This window comes from Bombina bombina, chromosome 7 (genome assembly GCF_027579735.1).
Source record: "Bombina bombina isolate aBomBom1 chromosome 7, aBomBom1.pri, whole genome shotgun sequence".
Lineage (NCBI taxonomy): Eukaryota > Metazoa > Chordata > Amphibia > Anura > Bombinatoridae > Bombina > Bombina bombina.
The window spans coordinates 561,168,660-561,192,250 of NC_069505.1; the positions used below are offsets into that span (position 1 = coordinate 561,168,660).

At 38.9% G+C, this 23,591-nt stretch overlaps 1 protein-coding gene across 2 annotated transcripts in view; it reads right to left on the reverse strand.

The window, feature by feature from the left end:
- Positions 1–14,971: 14,971 nt before the first annotated feature.
- Positions 14,972–23,591, reverse strand: part of LOC128667050 (protein mab-21-like 3) — a 57,350-nt gene continuing 48,730 nt past the window's right edge. For both annotated transcript variants that reach the window (XM_053721931.1, XM_053721930.1), the window contains exons 6-7: positions 23,262–23,412; positions 14,972–15,350 (exon numbers count right to left, since the gene is read on the reverse strand). In XM_053721931.1, coding sequence (XP_053577906.1) covers positions 15,138–15,350; positions 23,262–23,412 — 364 coding nt within the window. In that variant the 3' untranslated portion in view covers positions 14,972–15,137. The remainder of the gene's footprint in view (positions 15,351–23,261; positions 23,413–23,591) is intronic.

The window sequence follows — 23,591 nt, forward strand, 5'->3', positions numbered from 1 at the left end:
GATGTGCAGGTAAGACAAGTAGTGTGCTTAGTTGTATAGGAAGCAGTATTAGATGTGCAGGTGTGGCAAGTAACGTGCTTGGTTGTATAGGAAGCAGTATTAGATGTGCAGGTAAGGCAAGTAGCCTGCTTGGTTGTATAGGAAGCAGTATTAGATCTGCAGGTAAGGCAAGTAGTGTGCTTGGTTGTATAGGAAGCAGTATTAGATCTGCAGGTAAGGCAAGTAGCGTGCTTGGTTGTATAGGAAGCAGTATTAGATGTGCAGGTAAGGCAAGTAGCATGCTTGGTTGTATAGGAAGCAGTATTAGAAGTGCAGGTGAGGCAAGTAGCCTGCTTGGTTGTATAGGAAGCAGTATTAGATCTGCAGGTAAGGCAAGTAGCGTGCTTGGTTGTATAGGAAACAGTATTAGATGTGCAGGTAAGGCAAGTAGCATGCTTGGTTGTATAGGAAGCAGTATTAGATCTGTAGGTGAGGCAAGTAGCGTGCTTGGTTGTATAGGAAGCATTATTAGATCTGCAGGTAAGGCAAGTAGTGTGCTTGGTTGTATAGGAAGCAGTATTAGATCTGCAGGTAAGGCAAGTAGCATGCTTGGTTGTATAGGAAGCAGTATTAGATCTGCAGTTAAGGCAAGTAGCGTGCTTGGTTGTATAGGAAGCAGTATTAGATGTGCAGGTAAGGCAAGTAGCATGCTTGGTTGTAGAGGAAGCAGTATTAGATCTGCAGGTGAGGCAAGTAGCGTGCTTGGTTGTATAGGAAGCAGTATTAGATGTGCAGGTAAGGCAAGTAGCGTGCTTGGTTGTATAGGAAGCAGTATTAGATCTGCAGGTAAGGCAAGTAGCGTGCTTGGTTGTATAGGAAGCAGTATTAGATCTGAAGTTAAGGCAAGTAGCCTGCTTGGTTGTATAGGAAGCAGTATTAGATCTGCAGGTAAGGCAAGTAGCGTGCTTGGTTGTATAGGTAGCAGTATATTAGATGTGCAGGTAAGGCAAGTAGCATGCTTGGTTTTATAGGAAGCAGAATTAGATCTGCAGGTAAGGCAAGTAGCGTGCTTGGTTGTATAGGAAGCAGTATTAGATGTGCAGGTAAGGCAAGTAGCATGCTTGGTTGTATAGGAAGCAGTATTAGATCTGCAGGTGAGGCAAGTAGCGTGCTTGGTTGTATAGGAAGCAGTATTAGATGTGCAGGTAAGGCAAGTAGCGTGCTTGGTTGTATAGGAAGCAGTATTAGATCTGCAGTTAAGGCAAGTAGCCTGCTTGGTTGTATAGGAAGCAGTATTAGATCTGCAGGTAAGGCAAGTAGCGTGCTTGGTTGTATAGGTAGCAGTATATTAGATGTGCAGGTAAGGCAAGTAGCATGCTTGGTTGTATAGGAAGCAGAATTAGATCTGCAGGTAAGGCAAGTAGCGTGCTTGGTTGTATAGGTAGCAGTATTAGATCTGCAGTTAAGGCAAGTAGCGTGCTTGGTTGTATAGGAAGCCGTATTAGATCTGCAGGTAAGGCAAGCAGTGTGCTTAGTTATATAGGAAGCAGTATTATATCTGCAGGTAAGGCAAGTAGCGTGCTTGGTTGTATAGGAAGCAGTATTATATCTGCAGGTAAGGCAAGTAGCGTGCTTGGTTATATAGGAAGGAGTATTAGATGTGCAGGTGAGGCAAGTATCATGCTTGGTTGTATAGGAAGCAGTATTATATGTGCAGGTAAGGTAAGTAGTGTGGTTGGCTGTATAGGAAGCAGTATTAGAAGCTGAAAATAAAAGTTCTTATGCCACTTATTGGTTATAGTAATAAATGTATGTTATCTTTATTTCTGTATTTGAAATAGCTATTTTTTCTAATTAAAGGAACAGTCATGTAAAAATTAGTTTTTTATGATACAGTATACAATTTGTAACAGCTTTCCAATTTTCTTCGATTATCAACTTTTCTTCGTTCTCTTTGTATCTTTTGCTGAGAATCAGGGAGGTAAGAACAGGCGTGTGCATGTATCTGCAGCACTATATAGCAGCAGTTTTGCAAGAGTGTTATATATTTGCAAGAGCACTAGGGGGCAGCACTATTTCCTGTCATGTAGTTCTTCAGATACCTACATATGTATCTCTTCAACAAAGAATATCACAAGGACTATGCAAATTTGGTAATTGAACTAAAATGGTGGAAACTTTTTTTTAAAATATATGATCTGTCTGAATCAAGAAAGAAAAACTGTGGGTTTCATGTCCCTTTAATAAACAATAAACAAATTAGTTACACCCTAGTTTTATTTACAGATGTTTGTAGGCTGCAATTTGTTTACCTAATCTATTGCTAATTTATTCATTAATTAATCTCAGTTATTATAGTTTATATCCCTTTAAAAAACTAAATGTAAATTTATTTTCTAATACAAAATGTAATTTGTGACTATTTTTATTAGTATGTGCTGCAAAGCTTGACATATTCCATGTTAACATCTGTGGCTGTCATCTGAATTTAACGTAAACCTGATATAATGATATAAGCAAACCCTAAATATGTATTATACAGGTATTTTACTGCTAGTCATGTGACAGGGACAGGAACAGTGTTAAACGTCTTCAGCCTGCTCTAGTATTTTCTAATGCAGTGCTTATTAAAGGGACATAATATTCATATGCTAAATAACTTGAAACTGATGCAGTATAACTGTAAAAAGCTGACAGGAAAACATCACCTGAGTATCTCTATGTAAAAAAGATATTTTACTTCACAATTTCTTCAGCTCATTAGAGTAAGTGCTGTGTAAACAGTTATACTCAGCTGCTGCCCAGCTGCAGGTAAAAAAAATTAAAAATGAAGAAATGAACAGCAGCTATGGAGTGCTGAGGTCATGAACTCTTTTACTGTGATCTCATTAGATTTCATAGTAAACTTCCTTAAACTGAATAGGGAAATAACATGAGTGTGCATGAAGCTCACTCTCTTGCCCGGGACAGACATACTGATTTGCTGCTTAAAGTCCTTTGCAATGGGGTGTGAATACGTAGGACATTTGAGGTAAAATATCTTTCTTTCTTACATAGAGATGTTCAGGTGATATTTTCTAGTCAGCTTTTCTCTTGTTAAGTGTATCCAGTCCACGGATCATCCATTACTTATGGGATATTCTCCTTCCCAACAGGAAGTTGCAAGAGGATCACCCACAGCAGAGCTGCTATATAGCTCCTCCCCTAACTGCCTTATCCAGTCATTCTCTTGCAACCCTCAACAAAGATGGAGGTCGTAAGAGGAGAGTGGTTGTTTATCTCAGGCAGTATTTAGAAGACAGTCTTTATCTATAAAAGAATTGTCACCAGAGGGGTCTGTCGAGGGGGAAGTTATGCCGACTAACTCTCCCCACGTGTTGGACCCTTCGCCTCCCGCTCAAGGGACGCACGCTAATATGGCGCCAAGTACATCAGGGACGCCCATAGCGATTACTTTGCAGAACATGGCTGCAATCATGAATAATACCCTGTCAGAGGTATTATCCAGATTGCCTGAATTGAGAGGCAAGCGCGATAGCTCTGGGGTTAGACGAGATACAGAGCGCGTAGATGCTGTAAGAGCCATGTCTGATACTGCGTCACAATATGCAGAACCTGAGGACGGAGAGCTTCAGTCTGTGGGTGACGTCTCTGATTCGGGGAGACCTGATTCAGAGATTTCTAATTTTAAATTTAAGCTTGAGAACCTCTGTGTATTGTTTGGGGAGGTATTAGCTGCTCTGAATGACTGTGACACAATTGCAGTGCCAGAGAAATTGTGTAGGCTGGATAAATACTATACAGTGCCGGTGAGTACTGATGTTTTTCCAATACCTAAAAGGCTTACAGAAATTATTAGTAAGGAGTGGGATAGGCACGGTGTGCCCTTTTCCCCACCTCCTATATTTAGAAAAATGTTTCCAATAGATGCCACTACACGGGACTTATGGCAGACTGTCCCTAAGGTGGAGGGAGCGGTTTCTACTTTAGCAAAGCGTACCACTATCCCGGTTGAGGACAGTTGTGCTTTTTCAGATCCAATGGATAAAAAATTAGAGGGTTACCTTAAGAAAATGTTTATTCAACAAGGTTTTATTTTACAGCCCCTTGCATGCATTGCGCCTGTCACTGCTGCGGCGGCATTCTGGTTTGAGGCCCTGGAAGAGGCCATCCATACAGCTCCATTGACTGAAATTGTTGACAAGCTTAGAACTCTTCAGCTAGCTAACTCATTTGTTTATGATGCCATTGTTCATTTGACTAAACTAACGGCTAAGAATTCCGGATTCGCCATCCAGGCGCGTAGGGCGCTATGGCTCAAATCCTGGTCAGCTGATGTGACTTCAAAGTCTAAATTACTCAACATTCCTTTCAAGGGGCAGACCTTATTCAGCCTGGTTTGAAAGAAATTATTGCTGACATTACTGGAGGTAAAGGTCATACCCTTCCTCAGGACAGGGCCAAATCAAAGGCCAAACAGTCTAATTTTCGTGCCTTTCGAAATTCCAAGGCAGGTGCAGCATCAACTTCCTCCGCTTCAAGACGAGAGGGAACTTTTGCTCAATCTAAGCAGGCCTGGAAACCTAACCAGTCCTGGAACAAAGGCAAGCAGACTTTTTCTCTTCGCCCAGGCGTGGGCAAGAGATGTTCAGGATCCCTGGGCGTTGGAGATCATATCTCAGGGATATCTTCTGGACTTCAAAGCTTCCCCTCCACAAGGGAGATTTCATCTTTCAAGGTTATCTGCAAATCAGATAAAGAAAGAGGCATTCCTACGCTGTGTGCAAGACCTCCTAGTAATGGGAGTGATCCATCCAGTTCCGCGGACGGAACAAGGACAGGGTTTTTATTCAAATCTGTTTGTGGTTCCCAAAAAAGAGGGAACCTTCAGACCAATTTTGGATCTAAAGATCTTAAACAAATTCCTCAGAGTTCCATCTTTCAAAATGGAAACTATTCGGACCATCCTACCCATGATCCAAGAGGGTCAGTACATGACCACAGTGGACTTAAAGGATGCCTACCTTCACATACCGATTCACAAAGATTATCATCGGTTCCTAAGGTTTGCCTTTCTAGACAGGCATTACCAATTTGTAGATCTTCCCTTCGGGTTGGCTACAGCCCTGAGAATCTTTACGAAGGTTCTGGGCTCACTTCTGGCGGTTCTAAGACCGCGAGGCATAGCGGTGGCTCCGTATCTAGACGACATCCTGATACAGGCGTCAAGCTTTCAAATTGCCAAGTCTCATACAGAGATAGTTCTGGCATTTCTGAGATCGCACGGGTGGAAAGTGAACGAGGAAAAGAGTTCTCTATCCCCATTCACAAGAGTCTCCTTCTTAGGGACTCTTATAGATTCTGTAGAGATGAAAATTTACCTGACGGAGTCCAGGTTATCAAAGCTTCTAAATGCTTGCCGTATTCTTCATTCCATTCCGCTTCGGTGGCTCAGTGTATGGAGGTGATCGGCTTAATGGTAGCGGCAATGGACATAGTGCCATTTGCGCGCCTACGTCTCAGACCGCTGCAATTATGCATGCTAAGTCAGTGGAATGGGGATTACACAGATTTGTCCCCTCTGCTAAATCTGGATCAAGAGACCAGAGATTCTCTTCTCTGGTGGTTGTCTCGGGTCCACCTGTCCGAGGGTATGACCTTTCGCAGGCCAGATTGGACAATTGTAACAACAGATGCCAGCCTTCTAGGTTGGGGTGCAGTCTGGAACTCCCTGAAGGCACAGGGATCGTGGACTCAGGAGGAGAAACTCCTTCCGATAAATATTCTGGAGTTAAGAGCAATATTCAATGCTCTTCTGGCTTGGCCTCAGTTAGCAACACTGAGGTTCATCAGATTTCAGTCGGACAATATCACGACTGTGGCTTACATCAACCATCAAGGGGGAACCAGGGGTTCCCTAGCGATGTTAGAAGTCTCAAAAATAATTCGCTGGGCAGAGACTCACTCTTGCCACCTGTCAGCAATCCATATCCCAGGCGTGGAGAACTGGGAGGTGGATTTTCTAAGTCGTCAGACTTTTCACCCGGGGGAGTGGGAACTCCATCCGGAGGTGTTTGCTCAATTGATTCATCGTTGGGGCAAACCAGAGTTGGATCTCATGGCGTCTCGCCAGAACGCCAAGCTTCCTTGTTACGGATCCAGGTCCAGGGACCCAGAAGCGACGCTGATAGATGCTCTAGCAGCGCCTTGGTTCTTCAACCTGGCTTATGTGTTTCCACCGTTTCCTCTGCTCCCTCGACTGATTGCCAAAATCAAACAGGAGAGAGCATCAGTGATTCTAATAGCGCCTGCGTGGCCACACAGGACCTGGTATGCAGACCTAGTGGACATGTCATCCTTTCCACCATGGACTCTGCCTCTAAGACAGGACCTTCTAATACAAGGTCCTTTCAATCATCCAAATCTAATTTCTCTGAGACTGACTGCATGGAGATTGAACGCTTGATTCTATCAAAGCGTGGCTTCTCCGAGTCAGTCATTGATACCTTAATACAGGCACGAAAGCCTGTTACCAGGAAAATCTATCACAAGATATGGCGTACATATCTTTACTGGTGTGAATCCAAGAATTACTCATGGAGTAAGGTTAGGATTCCTAGGATATTGTCCTTTCTCCAAGAGGGTTTGGACAAAGGATTATCAGCTAGTTCCTTAAAGGGACAGATTTCTGCTCTGTCTATTCTTTTGCACAAGCGTCTGGCAGAAGTTCCAGACGTCCAGGCATTTTGTCAGGCTTTGGTTAGAATTAAGCCTGTGTTTAAACCTGTTGCTCCCCCATGGAGCTTAAACTTGGTTCTTAAAGTTCTTCAAGGAGTTCCGTTTGAACCCCTTCATTCCATTGATATTAAGCTTTTATCTTGGAAAGTTCTGTTTTTGATGGCTATTTCCTCGGCTCGGAGAGTCTCTGAGCTATCTGCCTTACAATGTGATTCTCCTTCTCTGATTTTTCATGCAGATAAGGTAGTTCTGCGTACCAAACCTGGGTTTTTACCTAAGGTGGTTTCTAACAAGAATATCAATCAAGAGATTGTTGTTCCATCATTGTGTCCTAATCCTTCTTCAAAGAAGGAACGTCTTTTACATAATCTGGACGTAGTCCGCGCCTTGAAGTTTTACTTACAAGCTACTAAAGATTTTCGTCAAACATCTTCCCTGTTTGTCGTTTATTCTGGACAGAGGAGAGGTCAAAAAGCTTCGGCAACCTCTCTTTCCTTTTGGCTTCGGAGTATTATACGCCTAGCCTATGAGACTGCTGGACAGCAGCCCCCTGAAAGAATTACAGCTCATTCTACTAGAGCTGTGGCTTCCACCTGGGCCTTTAAAAATGAGGCCTTTGTTGAACAGATTTGCAAGGCCGCGACTTGGTCTTCGCTTCACACTTTTTCAAAATTTTACAAATTTGATACTTTTGCTTCTTCGGAGGCTGTTTTTGGGAGAAAGGTTCTTCAGGCAGTGGTTCCTTCCGCTTAATCCCTGCCTTGTCCCTCCCATCATCCGTGTACTTTAGCTTTGGTATTGGTATCCCATAAGTAATGGATGATCCGTGGACTGGATACACTTAACAAGAGAAAACATAATTTATGCTTACCTGATAAATGTATTTCTCTTGTAGTGTATCCAGTCCACGGCCCACCCTGTCATTTTAAGGCAGCTCTAAAATTTAATTAAACTACAGTCACCACTGCACCCTATGGTTTCTCCTTTCTCTGTTTGTTTCGGTCGAATGACTGGATATGGCAGTTAACGGAGGAGCTATATAGCAGCTCTGCTGTGGGTGATCCTCTTGCAACTTCCTGTTGGGAAGGAGAATATCCCAAAAGTAATGGATGATCCGTGGACTGGATACACTACAAGAGAAATAAATTTATCAGGTAAGCATAAATTATGTTTTTACAGCTATGCTGCATCACTTTCAAGTGTTTCAACATTTGGGTATCATGGCCCTTTAAACTGGAGGTTGGAACCCCTCAGAGGCTTACTTAAAAAATGTTGGGGGCCCCCACAACATTTGATAATGTATATTGAGTGTGTGTGATGTAATGTGTATGTGTAGTGAATGTGTTTGTATGGATGAGTCAGAGTATGAGTGTTTATGTATATGTGAGTTTGTATGTGTGAGTGTGCATGTATGAGTGCGGGTGTATGTATGAGTGCGGGTGTATGTATGAGTGCGGGTGTATGTATGAGTGAGTTTGTGTGTGTATGAGTGAGAATATGAGTGAGTGTGTATGTATGAGTTAGAATGTTTGTATGCATGAGTGAGCATATGAGTGAGTGTATATGTATGAGTGAGCATGTTTGTACATAAGAGTGGGCATATGAACGAGTGTGTATGTAAGAGTACGTATGTGTATGAGTAAGTGTGCATGTATGAGTGAAGGTATATGTATGAATGAGTGTGTGTATGTATGAGTGAGTGTGTGTGTATGTATGAGTGAGTGTGTATGTACATATTAGTAAGTGTGTATGTATTAGTGAGTGTGTATGTACGTATAAGTGAGTGTGTATAAGTAAGTGTGTGTATGTATGAGTGAGGGTGTATGTATTAGTAAGTGTACAATGCCTTGCTAAAGTATTCACCCCCTTGACTTTTTACCTATTTTGTTACATTACAGCCTTAAGTTCAATGTTTTATTAATCTGAATTTTATGTGATGGATCAGAACACAATAGTTTAAGTTGGTGAAGTGAAATGAGAAAAATATATACATAAAACTATTTTTTAGAAATAGAAAACAGAAAATTGGCATGTGCGTATGTATTCACCCCATTTGTTATGAAGCCCATAAAAAGCTCTGGTGCAGCCAATTACCTTCAGAAGTCACATAATTAGTGAAATGATGTCCACCTGTGTGCAATATAAGTGTCACATGATCTGTCATTACATATACACACCTTTTTTGAAAGGCCCCAGAGGCGGCAACACCTAAGCAAGAGGCACCACTAACCAAACACTGCGATGAAGACCAAGGAACTCTCCAAACATGTAAGGGACAATGTTGTTGAGACGTTCAAGCCAGGGTTAGGTTATAAAAAAGTATCCAAATCTTTGATGATCCCCAGGAGCACCATCAAATCTATCATACCCAAATGGAAAGAACATGGCACAACAGCAAACCTGCCAAGAGATGGCCGCCCAGCAAAACTCACGGACCGGGCAAGGAGGGCATTAATCAGAGAGGCAGCACAGAGACCTAGGGTAACCCTGGAGGAGCTGCAGAGTTCCACATCAGAGACTGGAGTATCTGTACATAGGAAGATAATAAGCCGTACGCTCCATAGAGTTGGGCTTTATGGCAGAGTGGCCAGAAGAAAACCATTACTTTCAGCAAAAAAAAAAAAAGGCATGTTTTGAGTTTGCAAAAAGGCATGTGGGAGACTCCCAAAATGTATGGAGGAAGGTGCTCTGGTCTGATGAGACTAAAATTGAACTTTTTAGACATCAAAGAAAACGCTATGTCTGGCACAAACCCAACACATCAAATCACCCAAAGAACACCATCCCCACAGTGAAACATGGTGGTGGCAGCATCATGCTGTGGGGATGTTTTTCAGCAGCTGGGACTGGGAAACTGGTCAGAGTTGAGGAAAAGATAGATGGTGCTAAATACAGAGATATTATTGAGTAAAACCTGTACCACTCTGTGCGTGATTTGAGGCTAGGACGGAGGTTCACCTTCCAGCAGGACAATGACCCCAAACAGACTGCTAAAGCAACACTTGAGTGGTTTAAGGGGAAACATGTAAATGTGTTGGAATGGCCTAGTCAAAGCCCATGCCTCAATTCAATAGAAAAGCTGTGGTCAGACTTAAAGATTGCTGTTCACAAGCATAAACCATCCAACTTGAAGGAGCTGGAGCAGTTTTGCAAGGAGGAATGGGCAAAAATCCCAGTGGTAAGATGTGGCAAGCTCATAGAGACTTATCCAAAGCGACTTGGAGGTGTGATTGCCGCTGTATGTACAGTATGAGTTTGTATGTTTGTGTATGAGTGAGTGTGTGTGTATGTATGAGTGAGTGTGTGTGTATGTATGAGTGAGTGTGTATGTATGAGTGAGTGTGTATGTACGTATTAGTAAGTGTATATATGAGTGTGTGTGTATTGATTTAGTATGTATGTACAGTATGAGTGTGTATGTTTGTGTATGAGTGAGTAATATTCTTATGATTTGCTATATTGCATGCACAATTCATTTAACCAGGCACATGATTTGCTAAATTGTGGGCACGCTTTAAGAAATTGTGTTTACCATTTATTAAAGGGCCAGTAAACCTAGGCCTAGATTTAGAGTTTGGCGGTAGCCGTCAAAACCAGCGTTAGAGGCTCCTAACGCTGGTTTTAGGCTACCGCCGGTATTTGGAGTCAGTCAGGAAAGGGTCTAACGCTCACTTTGCAGCCGCGACTTTTCCATACCGCAGATCCCCTTACGTCAATTGCGTATCCTATCTTTTCAATGGGATCTTTCTAACTCCGGTATTTAGAGTCGTGGCGTTAGAAATCTAACGACAAAACTCCAGCCGCAGAAAAAAGTCAGTAGTTAAGAGCTTTCTGGGCTAACGCCGGTTTATAAAGCTCTTAACTACTGTGCTCTAAAGTACACTAACACCCATAAACTACCTATGTACCCCTAAACCGAGGTCCCCCCACATCGCCGCCAATCGATTAAATTTTTTAACCCCTAATCTGCCGACCGCCACCTACGTTATACTTATGTACCCCTAATCTGCTGCCCCTAACACCGCCAACCCCTATATTATATTTATTAACCCCTAATCTGCCCCCCACAACGTCGCCGCCAGCTACCTACAATAATTAACCCCTAATCTGCCGACCGCAAAGCGCCGCCACCTACATTATAGCTATGTACCCCTAATCTGCTGCCCCTAACACCGCCGACCCCTATATTATATTTATTAACCCCTAATCTGCCCCCCTCAACGTCGCTTCCACCTGCCTACACTTATTAACCCCTAATCTGCCGAGCGGATCTCACCGCTACTATAATAAAGTTATTAACCCCTAATCCGCCTCACTCCCGCCTCAATAACCCTATAATAAATAGTATTAACCCCTAATCTGCCCTCCCTAACATTGCCGACACCTAACTTCAATTATTAACCCCTAATCTGCCGACCGAATCTCGCCGCTACTGTAATAAATGGACTAACCCCTAAAGCTAAGTCTAACCCTAACACTAACACCCCCCTAAATTAAATATAATTTAAATCTAACAAAATAAATTAACTCTTATTAAATAAATTATTCCTATTTAAAGCTAAATACTTACCTGTAAAATAAACCCTAATATAGCTACAATATAAATTATAATTATATTATAGCTATTTTAGGATTAATATTTAATTTACAGGCAACTTTGTAATTATTTTAACCAGGTACAATAGCTATTAAATAGTTAATAACTATTTAATAGTTACCTAGTTAAATTAATTACAAAATTACCTGTAAAATAAATCCTAACCTAAGTTACAATTAAACCTAACACTACACTATCAATAAATTAATTAAATACAATACCTACAATTATCTACAATTAAACCTAACACTACACTATCAATAAATGAATTAAATACAATTCCTACAAATAAATACAATGAAATAAACTAACTAAAGTACAAAAAATAAAAAAGAACTAAGTTACAAAAAATAAAAAATATTTACAAACATTAGAAAAATATTACAACAATTTTAAACTAATTACACCTACTCTAAGCCCCCTAATAAAATAACAAAGCCCCCCAAAATAAAAAAATGCCCTACCCTATTCTAAATTAAAAAAGTTCAAAGCTCTTTTACCTTACCAGCCCTGAACAGGGCCCTTTGCGGGGCATGCCCCAAAGAATTCAGCTATTTTGCCTGTAAAAAAAACACATACAATACCCCCCCCCCAACATTACAACCCACCACCCACATACCCCTAATCTAACCCAAACCCCCCTTAAATAAACCTAACACTAAGCCCCTGAAGATCTTCCTACCTTATCTTCACCATACCAGGTTCACCGATCGGTCCTCAGAAGTCTTGATCCAAGCCTCGGAAGTGTTGATCCAAGCCCAAGCGGGGGGCTGAAGCGTGACGTCCATCCTCGGGCTGAAGTCTGGATCCAAGCGGCGACTGAAGAAATCCATCATCGGGCTGAAGTCGGAAGTCCATCATCGGGATGAAGTCTTCTATCAAGCAGCATCTTCAATCTTCTTTCTTCCGGAGCCATCATCTTCCAGCCGACGCGGAACATCCTCTTCTCCCGACGCCTACTCACCGAATGACGGTAACTTTAAATGACGTCATCCAAGATGGCGTCTGTCGAATTCCGATTGGCTGATAGGATTCTATCAGCCAATCGGAATTAAGGTAGGAAAATTCTGATTGGCTGATGGAATCAGCCAATCAGATTGAAGTTCAATCCGATTGGCTGATTCCATCAGCCAATCAGATTGAGCTCGCATTCTATTGGCTGTTCCGATCAGCCAATAGAATGCGAGCTCAATCTGATTGGCTGATTCCATCAGCCAATCAGAATTTTCCTACCTTATTTCCGATTGGCTGATAGAATCCTATCAGCCAAACGGAATTCGACGGACGCCATCTTGGATGACATCATTTAAAGGAACCATCATTCGGCGAGTAGGCGTCGGGAGAAGAGGATGTTCCGCGTCGGCTGGAAGATGATGGCTCCGGAAGAAAGAAGATTGAAGATGCTGCTTGATAGAAGTTCTTTAGTCGCCGCTTGGATCCAGACTTCAGCCCGAGGATGGACGTCACTCTTCAGCCCCCCGCTTGGGCTTGGATCAACACTTCCGAGGCTTGGATCAAGACTTCCGAGGACCGATCGGTGAACCTGGTATGGTGAAGATAAGGTAGGAAGATCTTCAGGGGCTTAGTGTTAGGTTTATTTAAGGGGGGTTTGGGTTAGATTAGGGGTATGTGGGTGGGGGGTTGTAATGTTGGGGGGGGTATTGTATGTGTTTTTTTTACAGGCAAAAGAGCTGAATTCTTTGGGGCATGCCCCGCAAAGGGCCCTGTTCAGGGCTGGTAAGGTAAAAGAGCTTTGAACTTTTTTAATTTAGAATAGGGTAGGGCATTTTTTATTTTGGGGGGCTTTGTTATTTTATTAGGGGGCTTAGAGTAGGTGTAATTAGTTTAAAATTGTTGTAATATTTTTCTGATGTTTGTAAATATTTTTTTATTTTTTGTAACTTAGTTCTTTTTTATTTTTTGTACTTTAGTTAGTTTATTTCATTGTATTTATTTGTAGATATTGTATTTAATTAATTTATTGATAGTGTAGTGTTAGGTTTAATTGTAGGTAATTGTAGGTATTTTATTTAATTAATTTATTGATAGTGTAGTGTTAGGTTTAATTGTAACTTAGGTTAGGATTTATTTTACAGGTAATTTTGTAATTATTTTAGCTATTAAATAGTTCTTAACTATTTAATAGCTATTGTACCTGGTTAAAATAAATACAAAGTTGCCTGTAAAATAAATATAAATCCTAAAATAGCTATTATTATAATTTATATTGTAGCTATATTAGGATTTATTTTACAGGTAAGTATTTAGCTTTAAATAGGAATAATTTATTTAATAAGAGTTAATTTATTTTGTTAGATTTAAATTATATTTAACTTAGGGGGGTGTTAGTGTTAGGGTTAGACTTAGCTTTAGGGGTTAATACATTTATTAGAATAGCGGTGAGCTCCAGTCGGCAGATTAGGGGTTAATGTTTGAAGTTAGGTGTCGGCGATGTTAGGGAGGGCAGATTAGGGGTTAATACTATTTATTATAGGGTTAGTGAGGCGGATTAGGGGTTAATAACTTTATTATAATAGCGGTGCGGTCCGCTCGGCAGATTAGGGGTTAATAAGTGTAGGCAGGTGGAGGCGACGTTGTGGGGGCAGATTAGGGGTTAATAAATATAATATAGGGGTCGGCGGTGTTAGGGGCAGCAGATTAGGGGTACATAGGGATAATGTAAGTAGCGGCGGTTTACGGAGCGGCAGATTAGGGGTTAATAATAATATGCAGGGGTCAGCGATAGCGGGGGCGGCAGAATAGGGGTTAATAAGTGTAAGGTTAGGGGTGTTTAGACTCGGGGTACATGTTAGAGTGTTAGGTGCAGACGTAGGAAGTGTTTCCCCATAGCAAACAATGGGGCTGCGTTAGGAGCTGAATGCGGCTTTTTTGCAGGTGTTAGGTTTTTTTTCAGCTCAAACAGCCCCATTGTTTTCTATGGGGGAATCGTGCACGAGCACGTTTTTGAAGCTGGCCGCGTCCGTAAGCACCGCTGGTATCGAGAGTTGAAGTTGCGTTAAATATGCTCTACGCTCCTTTTTTGGAGCCTAACGCAGCCATTCTGTGAACTCTCAATACCAGCGGTATTTAAAAGGTGCGGCCAGAAAAAAGCACGCGTAGCTAACGCACCCCTTTGGCCGCGGAACTCTAAATCTAGGCGATAGAAAATAATATTATATAATTCTGCACATAGTGCAGAATTATATAACATTATATTAGTGCTAGAGTTATAGAACCTAATATTGCCGGTGAACTTTTATTAAAAAAGAGTGTTTTCCAGACCCGCTCTCTGTGCTCTACTGAGCGGGTCTGTTTTTTTCACTGAGCGCATCTGGCCAGCTGTAATGGTGTGATCGGGCCGGGCTATGACTAGACAGCTGGCCAGATGCGCTCAGTGAAAAAAACAGACCCGCTCAGTAGAGCACAGAGAGCGGGTCTGGAAAACACTCTTTTTTAATAAAAGTTCACCGGCAATATTAGGTTCTATAACTCTAGCACTAATATAATGTTATATAATTCTGCACTATGTGCAGAATTATATAACATTATTTTCTATGTTTACTGGCCCTTTAAAAAACAAATTTCCCTAAAGGGGTAGCTTTGAAGCTCCATAGATCAGAATTCACATAGCAAATAACAAAGCTTACAAGGGTAACATGATTTCACAACATTTTATTGTAAAATGCTCATTTAGGTAGTCATTGATTTCTATAGGAATTGCAATCATTTGTCTGATAGGTTGCTTGTCGGCTTTAAAAGGGATTCTCAAAAGCGCTTATCACTGACATCAAATCAAATTAACTTCTAATGCATTTTTATTTATTTATTTGAGTGAACGTACACGATCAAAAAGACAAGAACGAATAGTTGGATTTGTGCGAGTATCAAGAAGGTTAACGCCTGGAAGGAAATAGTGCGGTAGATGCCAATGCTTCAAGAATGCCATTAGTTTTAAGATGAGCAGGTTTAGTGATTTGTTTAAAGTATTCCAACCTTGGGCATTTCGATGCTCTTCACAAGCCCAGAAAAGGGTAGTCTAGAAAATAAAAGAGAGGAATGGTAATAAAGTATGTTTTATTTAAGTATACAATACATGTAATATAAGGCTGCACAAAGCCCAAATAACAGAACCACTTTCATCTTGATACATATCTCATGTCAGTCTACACAAGCTGCATATCTCACCATGAACACAACGTTCAGAAATGAGTTCAGTTATTTCAGCTACATTTATCTAGCATTAAAATTATGATCACACAAATGATAATAAATGAACTGCTGTACGTATCTGAATAAAATCTGACAAAATGGAAAGCAATCAGGATTAGGGTTTTCAGCCTATACAATTTAACATAAAGGAGAAGAATAACGGGCTAGCTTACCTTTGAGAAGGTCTGTGGAGTATGTTGTTTAAACTCGCCAGAAACAGGGGCCCACAAGCTCCCTACGGAGCTTGATAAATGGGCCCCTTAGTGTTTAATGTCCCTTTAACAGCAAACATTAACCTGAGAATAATTTGTAGATTTTAAAAAATTTAAATGATACTAGTTATTTAAATATTAAAGCAATATACTTAAAGTATGAGTTTGTATGACGTCAAGTATGAGTAATAAACAAGTTTGCACCCAGTTACGCCAATTTATTCATGCTTTTTTTTTTGAGGAACAGTTCATTTTTGATGGCCCATGGGGTGCAAACTTGGTACCAGATTCATCAACGATATTTTTATTATTTGGAAGGGCGATACTGAACTAATGGAATTGTTTTTAGAAGACATGAATTTTAATCGACTGTGTCTCAAATTTACTTCAGAAACAAGCGCTTCTAAAACACACTTTCTAGATTTAGAAATAAGTGTTGTGGAACAAAATCTACAGACTAAAACATTTTTTTTTTTAAATTGATGCAAATCATTTTATACATATAGAGAGCTGTCATTTAGACAGATGGATTGATAATATACCCAAAAGTCAATTCATGCGCATAAAGAAAAACTGCAGTGAGAGAAAGGATTTTGAAGAACAAACCTCGCTCCTAAAAAAACGTTTTTTTGAGAGAGGTTATGATAAAGACAATTTAGATATGGTTATAAAAGAAGTAGGAGAAATAGATAGAGACCATCTGTTGGAAGGGAAAGATCTAATGAATACTAAAGAAAGTAATAAAAATGAGAAACTGATTATTACGAAATATAATACACACCAAAAATGTATAAAATCAGTACTCAATAAGCATGGGCATCTTATAAGAGAAGACCATATCCTTGGAGACCATGTAAAAACCAAACCAGAAATTATTTTCAAAAAAGAAAATAATCTTAAAAAGCTTTTGGCTCCTAGTGAGTTCAAAATTAAAAAAAAACAAAAAACACTATTGATCACAATCAGAGGAAAGATTCAAGGTTTTTTCCGATGTTAAAGTTGTGTAGCTTGTAAATATAGTAACAAAAAAAGTAGTGTTCCTTCAACGACTAGAAATTACTCTTTTAAAATAGAGGATACCATACGTTGCACGGACAAAGGGATTGTATATCTCTTACAATGTCTGTGCAACAAGCAATATTTAGGACAACGAATTTGTAAAATAAAATCTTATTTTTTGAGATTTTTGGAAGTCTGAGCTTTAATTATCCAGCTCACAGCAATAGGAGCAGTCAAGAGGATTTCCCTTGCTCTTTGGATCAGTGAGCTGGGACACAGAGTTCCCAGTACGCCCCACTAAGCACAATTGGGTGCTGCCACACTTGTGAGTATGTTTTGCTAAGTATATACTAATCTCACATATCATCAGTGTTACACTAGGGGGCGCCCTTGTTTGTGATTCCTTTTCCCATAAGAATATTTAGGACAAACCCAGCGGACACTAAAAGATCAAATAAGGGAACACCTTAATAATATAAAAACGGATTTAAAGGCCATTATCTGTCCAATCACGTCAGAGAATTTCACAACAGAGAAGCAAAAGGTTTACAGTTCTGGGGCCTAAAAAAAGTATATAGAGATATGATTTTAATAAAATGATTTTATATCTTGAAGCAGAACAAATATTTAACTTTGGTTCCTTAATACCTTAGGGTCTTAACGCAGAGCTCGATTTGAATTACCTTTATACATAATTAAAATCCCCCTCTCTTATTTAATTTGTCCCTTTTTAAATTTAACTTTTTTAATTTAACTTTATTTTATCTGTTTTTGATTATAACCTTTTTAGGCATTTATCACATCTATTTAGGGTTAATTTAAAATCATCATGATCATCCCTCATTGGACAGGTATATAATATAGTATTAGTGAATTTAAAATATGTTTATTCTAACATATTAAATATAAATGCAATTAGTTATATATAATATACTATTAATGTTCAAATGAATTATTATATAACTATTACACATTAAGTATAATTTTTACTGTCTTTTAAAAGAAATGTTTAAATGTATTGTTATATTTTAAGTATAGTAAATGTTCATACTATTTTAGGCATCTATGTAGTTTTATCTATTCTATTCTGTTTCTCAGTACATGTGCTATATGCATTTGTTGGATATTTCATATAACAAATAGGAGCCCTTTTTACCCAAATTATAACATGAAGTTTCCCTTTAAATAATAAGACTCCATGATTGGTTGAAAATTGGACCAGACCCCTATAAAAAGGCAAAGTAGGTACACTCTAAGCATCTTGATGAAGGCCTTGAACGGCTGAAACACGTAGATGCGTATTACTGGAAGGTATTGCTTGTGAATATCGTTTGGAAACTAACACCTAGATTACGATTTTTGCGTTAGAGTTAAAAAGCAGCGTTAAGAGGTCCTAATGCTGCTTTTTAACTCCCGCTGATATTACGAGTCTTGCAGGTACAGGTGTACCGCTCACTTTTTTGGCCAGACTTCGAAATACCGCAAATCCACTTACGTAAATTGCGTATCCTCTTTTTTCAATGGGACTTGCATAGCGCCGGTATTACGAGTCTGCCAAAAAGGGAGCGGTAGACCCTCTCCTGTCAAGACTGGTACCGCATTTTAAAGTCAGTAGTTAAGAGTTTTACACTACAAAGCCGTAGCATAAAACTCTTAACTAAAGTGCTAAAAAGTAAACTGAGACCCTTCCGCATCACAAACACTAAAAGAAAAATTTTAATCTCTAATCTGCCGAACCGGATATCGCCGCCACTATAATAAATATATTAACCTGTAACCGCCGCACTCCCGCCTTGCAAACACTAGTTAAATATCTACGTTTTTTTGAGAGAGGTTATGATAAAGACAATTTAGATATGGTTATAAAAGAAGTAGGAGAAATAGATAGAGACCATCTGTTGGAAGGGAAAGATCTAATGAATACTAAAGAAAGTAATAAAAATGAGAATCTGATTATTACGAAATATAATACACACCAAAAATGTATAAAATCAGTACTCAATAAGCATGGGCATCTTATAAGAGAAGACCATATCCTTGGAGACCATGTAAAAACCAAACCAGAAATTATTTTCAAAAAAGAAAATAATCTTAAAAAGCTTTTGGCTCCTAGTGAGTTCAAAATTAAAAAAAAAACAAAAAACACTATTGATCACAATCAGAGGAAAGATTCAAGGTTTTTTCCGATGTTAAAGTTGTGTAGCTTGTAAATATAGTAACAAAAAAAGTAGTGTTCCTTCAACGACTAGAAATTACTCTTTTAAAATAGAGGATACCATACGTTGCACGGACAAAGGGATTGTATATCTCTTACAATGTCTGTGCAACAAGCAATATTTAGGACAACAAATTTGTAAAATAAAATCTTATTTTTTGAGATTTTTGGAAGTCTGAGCTTTAATTATCCAGCTCACAGCAATAGGAGCAGTCAAGAGGATTTCCCTTGCTCTTTGGATCAGTGAGCTGGGACACAGAGTTCCCAGTACGCCCCACTAAGCACAATTGGGTGCTGCCACACTTGTGAGTATGTTTTGCTAAGTATATACTAATCTCACATATCATCAGTGTTACACTAGGGGGCGCCCTTGATTGTGATTCCTTTTCCCATAAGAATATTTAGGACAAACCCAGCGGACACTAAAAGATCAAATAAGGGAACACCTTAATAATATAAAAACGGATTTAAAGGCCATTATCTGTCCAATCACGTCAGAGAATTTCACAACAGAGAAGCAAAAGGTTTACAGTTCTGGGGCCTAAAAAAAGTATATAGAGATATGATTTTAATAAAATGATTTTATATCTTGAAGCAGAACAAATATTTAACTTTGGTTCCTTAATACCTTAGGGTCTTAACGCAGAGCTCGATTTGAATTACCTTTATACATAATTAAAATCCCCCTCTCTTATTTAATTTGTCCCTTTTTTAATTTAACTTTTTTAATTTAACTTTATTTTATCTGTTTTTGATTATAACCTTTTTAGGCATTTATCACATCTATTTAGGGTTAATTTAAAATCATCATGATCATCCCTCATTGGACAGGTATATAATATAGTATTAGTGAATTTAAAATATGTTTATTCTAACATATTAAATATAAATGCAATTAGTTATATATAATATACTATTAATGTTCAAATGAATTATTATATAACTATTACACATTAAGTATAATTTTTACTGTCTTTTAAAAGAAATGTTTAAATGTATTGTTATATTTTAAGTATAGTAAATGTTCATACTATTTTAGGCATCTATGTAGTTTTATCTATTCTATTCTGTTTCTCAGTACATGTGTTATATGCATTTGTTGGATATTTCATATAACAAATAGGAGCCCTTTTTACCCAAATTATAACATGAAGTTTCCCTTTAAATAATAAGACTCCATGATTGGTTGAAAATTGGACCAGACCCCTATAAAAAGGCAAAGTAGGTACACTCTAAGCATCTTGATGAAGGCCTTGAACGGCTGAAACGCGTAGATGCGTATTACTGGAAGGTATTGCTTGTGAATATCGTTTGGAAACTAACACCTAGATTACGATTTTTGCGTTAGAGTTAAAAAGCAGCGTTAAGAGGTCCTAATGCTGCTTTTTAACTCCCGCTGGTATTACGAGTCTTGCAGGTACAGGTGTACCGCTCACTTTTTTGGCCAGACTTCGAAATACCGCAAATCCACTTACGTAAATTGCGTATCCTCTTTTTTCAATGGGACTTGCATAGCGCCGGTATTACGAGTCTGCCAAAAAGGGAGCGGTAGACCCTCTCCTGTCAAGACTGGTACCGCATTTTAAAGTCAGTAGTTAAGAGTTTTACACTACAAAGCCGTAGCATAAAACTCTTAACTAAAGTGCTAAAAAGTAAACTGAGACCCTTCCGCATCACAAACACTAAAATAAAAATTTTAATCTCTAATCTGCCGAACCGGATATCGCCGCCACTATAATAAATATATTAACCTGTAACCGCCGCACTCCCGCCTTGCAAACACTAGTTAAATATTATTAACCCCTAATCTGCCGTCCCTAACATCGCCGCCACCTACCTACATTTATTAACCCCTAATCTGCCGCCCCCAACGTCGCCGCCACTATATTAAAGCTATTAACCCCTAAATCTAAGTCTAACCCTAACACCCCCTAACTTAAATATAATTAAATTAAATAAATCTAAATAAAAATTCCTATCATTAACTAAATTATTCCTATTTAAAACTAAATACTTACCTGTAAAATAAACCCTTAGATAGCTACAATATAACTAATAGTTACATTGTAGCTAGCATAGGGTTTATTTTTATTTTACAGGCAAGTTTTTATTTATTTTAACTAGGTAGAATAGTTATTAAATAGTTATTAACTATTTAATAACTACCTAGCTAAAATAAATACAAAAGTACCTGTAAAATAAAACCTAACCTAAGTTACAATTACACCTAGCACTACACTACAATTAAATAAATTACCTACATTAAATACAAATAAATAAATTAACTAAATTAAAAACAATTACCTAAATTAAATTAAATTAGCTAAAGTACAAAAAACAAACAAACATTAAATTACAGAAAATAAAAAACAAATTACAGAAATTTAAACTAATTACACCTAATCTAATAGCCCTATTAAAATAAAAAAGCCCCCCCCCCCAAATAAAAAAAACCCTAGCCTAAATTAAACTACCAATAGCCCTTAAAAGGGCCTTTTGCGGGGCATTGCCCCAAAGTAATCAGCTCTTTTACCTGTAAAAAAAAATACAAACAACCCCCCCAACAGTAAAACAAACCCACCACCCACACAACCAACCCCCAAATAAAAATCTAAAAAAACCTAAGCTCCCCATTGCCCTGAAAAGGGCATTTGGATGGGCATTGCCCTTAAAAGGGCAGTTAGCACTTTTGCCGCCCAAAGTCTCTAACCTAAAAATAAAACCCACCCAATAAAAAAAACCCTAGCCTAAATTAAACTACCAATAGCCCTTAAAAGGGCCATTTGCGGGGCATTGCCCCAAAGTAATCAGCTCTTTTACCTGTAAAAAAAAATACAAACAACCCCCCCAACAGTAAAACAAACCCACCACCCACACAACCAACCCCCAAATAAAAATCTAAAAAAACCTAAGCTCCCCATTGCCCTGAAAAGGGCATTTGGATGGGCATTGCCCTTAAAAGGGCAGTTAGCACTTTTGCCGCCCAAAGTCTCTAACCTAAAAATAAAACCCACCCAATACACCCTTAAAAAAAACCTAACACTAACCCCCTGAAGATCGACTTACCGGGAGAAGTCTTCGTCCAAGCCGGGCCAAAGTCCTCAACGAAGCTGGGAGAAGTCTTCATCCAAGCCGGGCGAAGTAGTCCTCCAGACGGGCAAAAGTCTTCATCCAAGCCGGGCAGAAATGGTCCTCCAGACGGGCAGAAGTCTTCATCCAGACGGCATCTTCTATCTTCATCCATCCAGCGCGGAGCAGGTCCATCTTCAAGACATCTGACGCGGAGCATCCTCTTCATCCGACGACTACCACAGAATGAAGGTACTTTTAAGTGACGTCATCCAAGATGGCGTCCCTTAGATTCCGATTGGCTGATAAAATTCTATCAGCCAATCGGAATTAAGGTAAAAAAAATCCTATTGGCTGATGCAATCAGCCAATAGGATTGAGCTCACATTCTATTGGCTGATTGGAACAGCCAATAGAATGCGAGCTCAATCCTATTGGCTGATTGCATCAGCCAATAGGATTTTTTCTACCTTAATTCCGATTGGCTGATAGAATTCTATCAGCCAATCGGAATCTAAGGGATTGTACCATTGTTGTAGCAACTTGAGTCAGAAAGTTTTAATTAAAAAAAAAAGATGCTATTTTTTTCATTGAAAATGCAGCACCACACTTAATTTTGGGGGCAATTGGGGGGCATTAAAAAATTAATCTGAGGTCTGACCTCTGGTTAATTATTTGAGTGCTAATTTCTATTGCAAGCTCACGGTAGCAATAGCCAGCCACTTGTAATGGTTGGTTATTTATCACACGCCAAAAATTAGTGCTCCACTCCATCTTGCCCTATATGTTTAGACTATATATACGCTGATAAACAGAAAAAACGATGGTCAGACATACAGTTTAGACCTGCAATGCATAGTTTAAAGGGATATGAACCCTACATTTTTTTCTTTCATGATTCAGGTAAAGCATGCAATTTTAAGCCTTTTAATTCAGCACTGTGGGTAGCTCTTCCTGATTGGTGACTACATTTAACCACCAATCAGCAAGCGCTACCTAGGTGCTGAACCAAAAATGGGCCGGCTCCTAAGCTTTTATTCCTGATCTTCAAATAAAGATACCAAGAGAACGAAGAAAATTTGATAATAGGAGTAAATTAGAAAGTTGTATTGCTGCTCTATCTGAATCATAAAAGAAAAAAATTTGGGTTAATATCCCTTTAATGTTATTATTCAAGAATAGTTCAATTTTTTAATGTCCTATAGTATCAATCATACATCCCAGAAGCACATCCTATACTGACCTGCAAATGGTAAGAAGATATAACCGCTGAAAAATCAGTAGGAGAATCCTCTAATAGATAGTATTTAAGGATTCTGAGGCTATCTTTGCGTCTTCCTCCATCTTCATCAATTGTCTGCCTCAATCTTTTCTCTGCTTTAAAAAATGATAATCTAAAAAACAAATATAAAGCCATTATTATTTAATTATTATTATTTATAAAGACAATAAACTTAAAAAAACCTATATAGGTTTTTCACTTGTATTACAAGTTGAAAGTAAATGCAATTGCTTAAAAGGACATTAAACCCACATTTTGTCTTTCATAATTCAGACAGAAAATATAATTTTA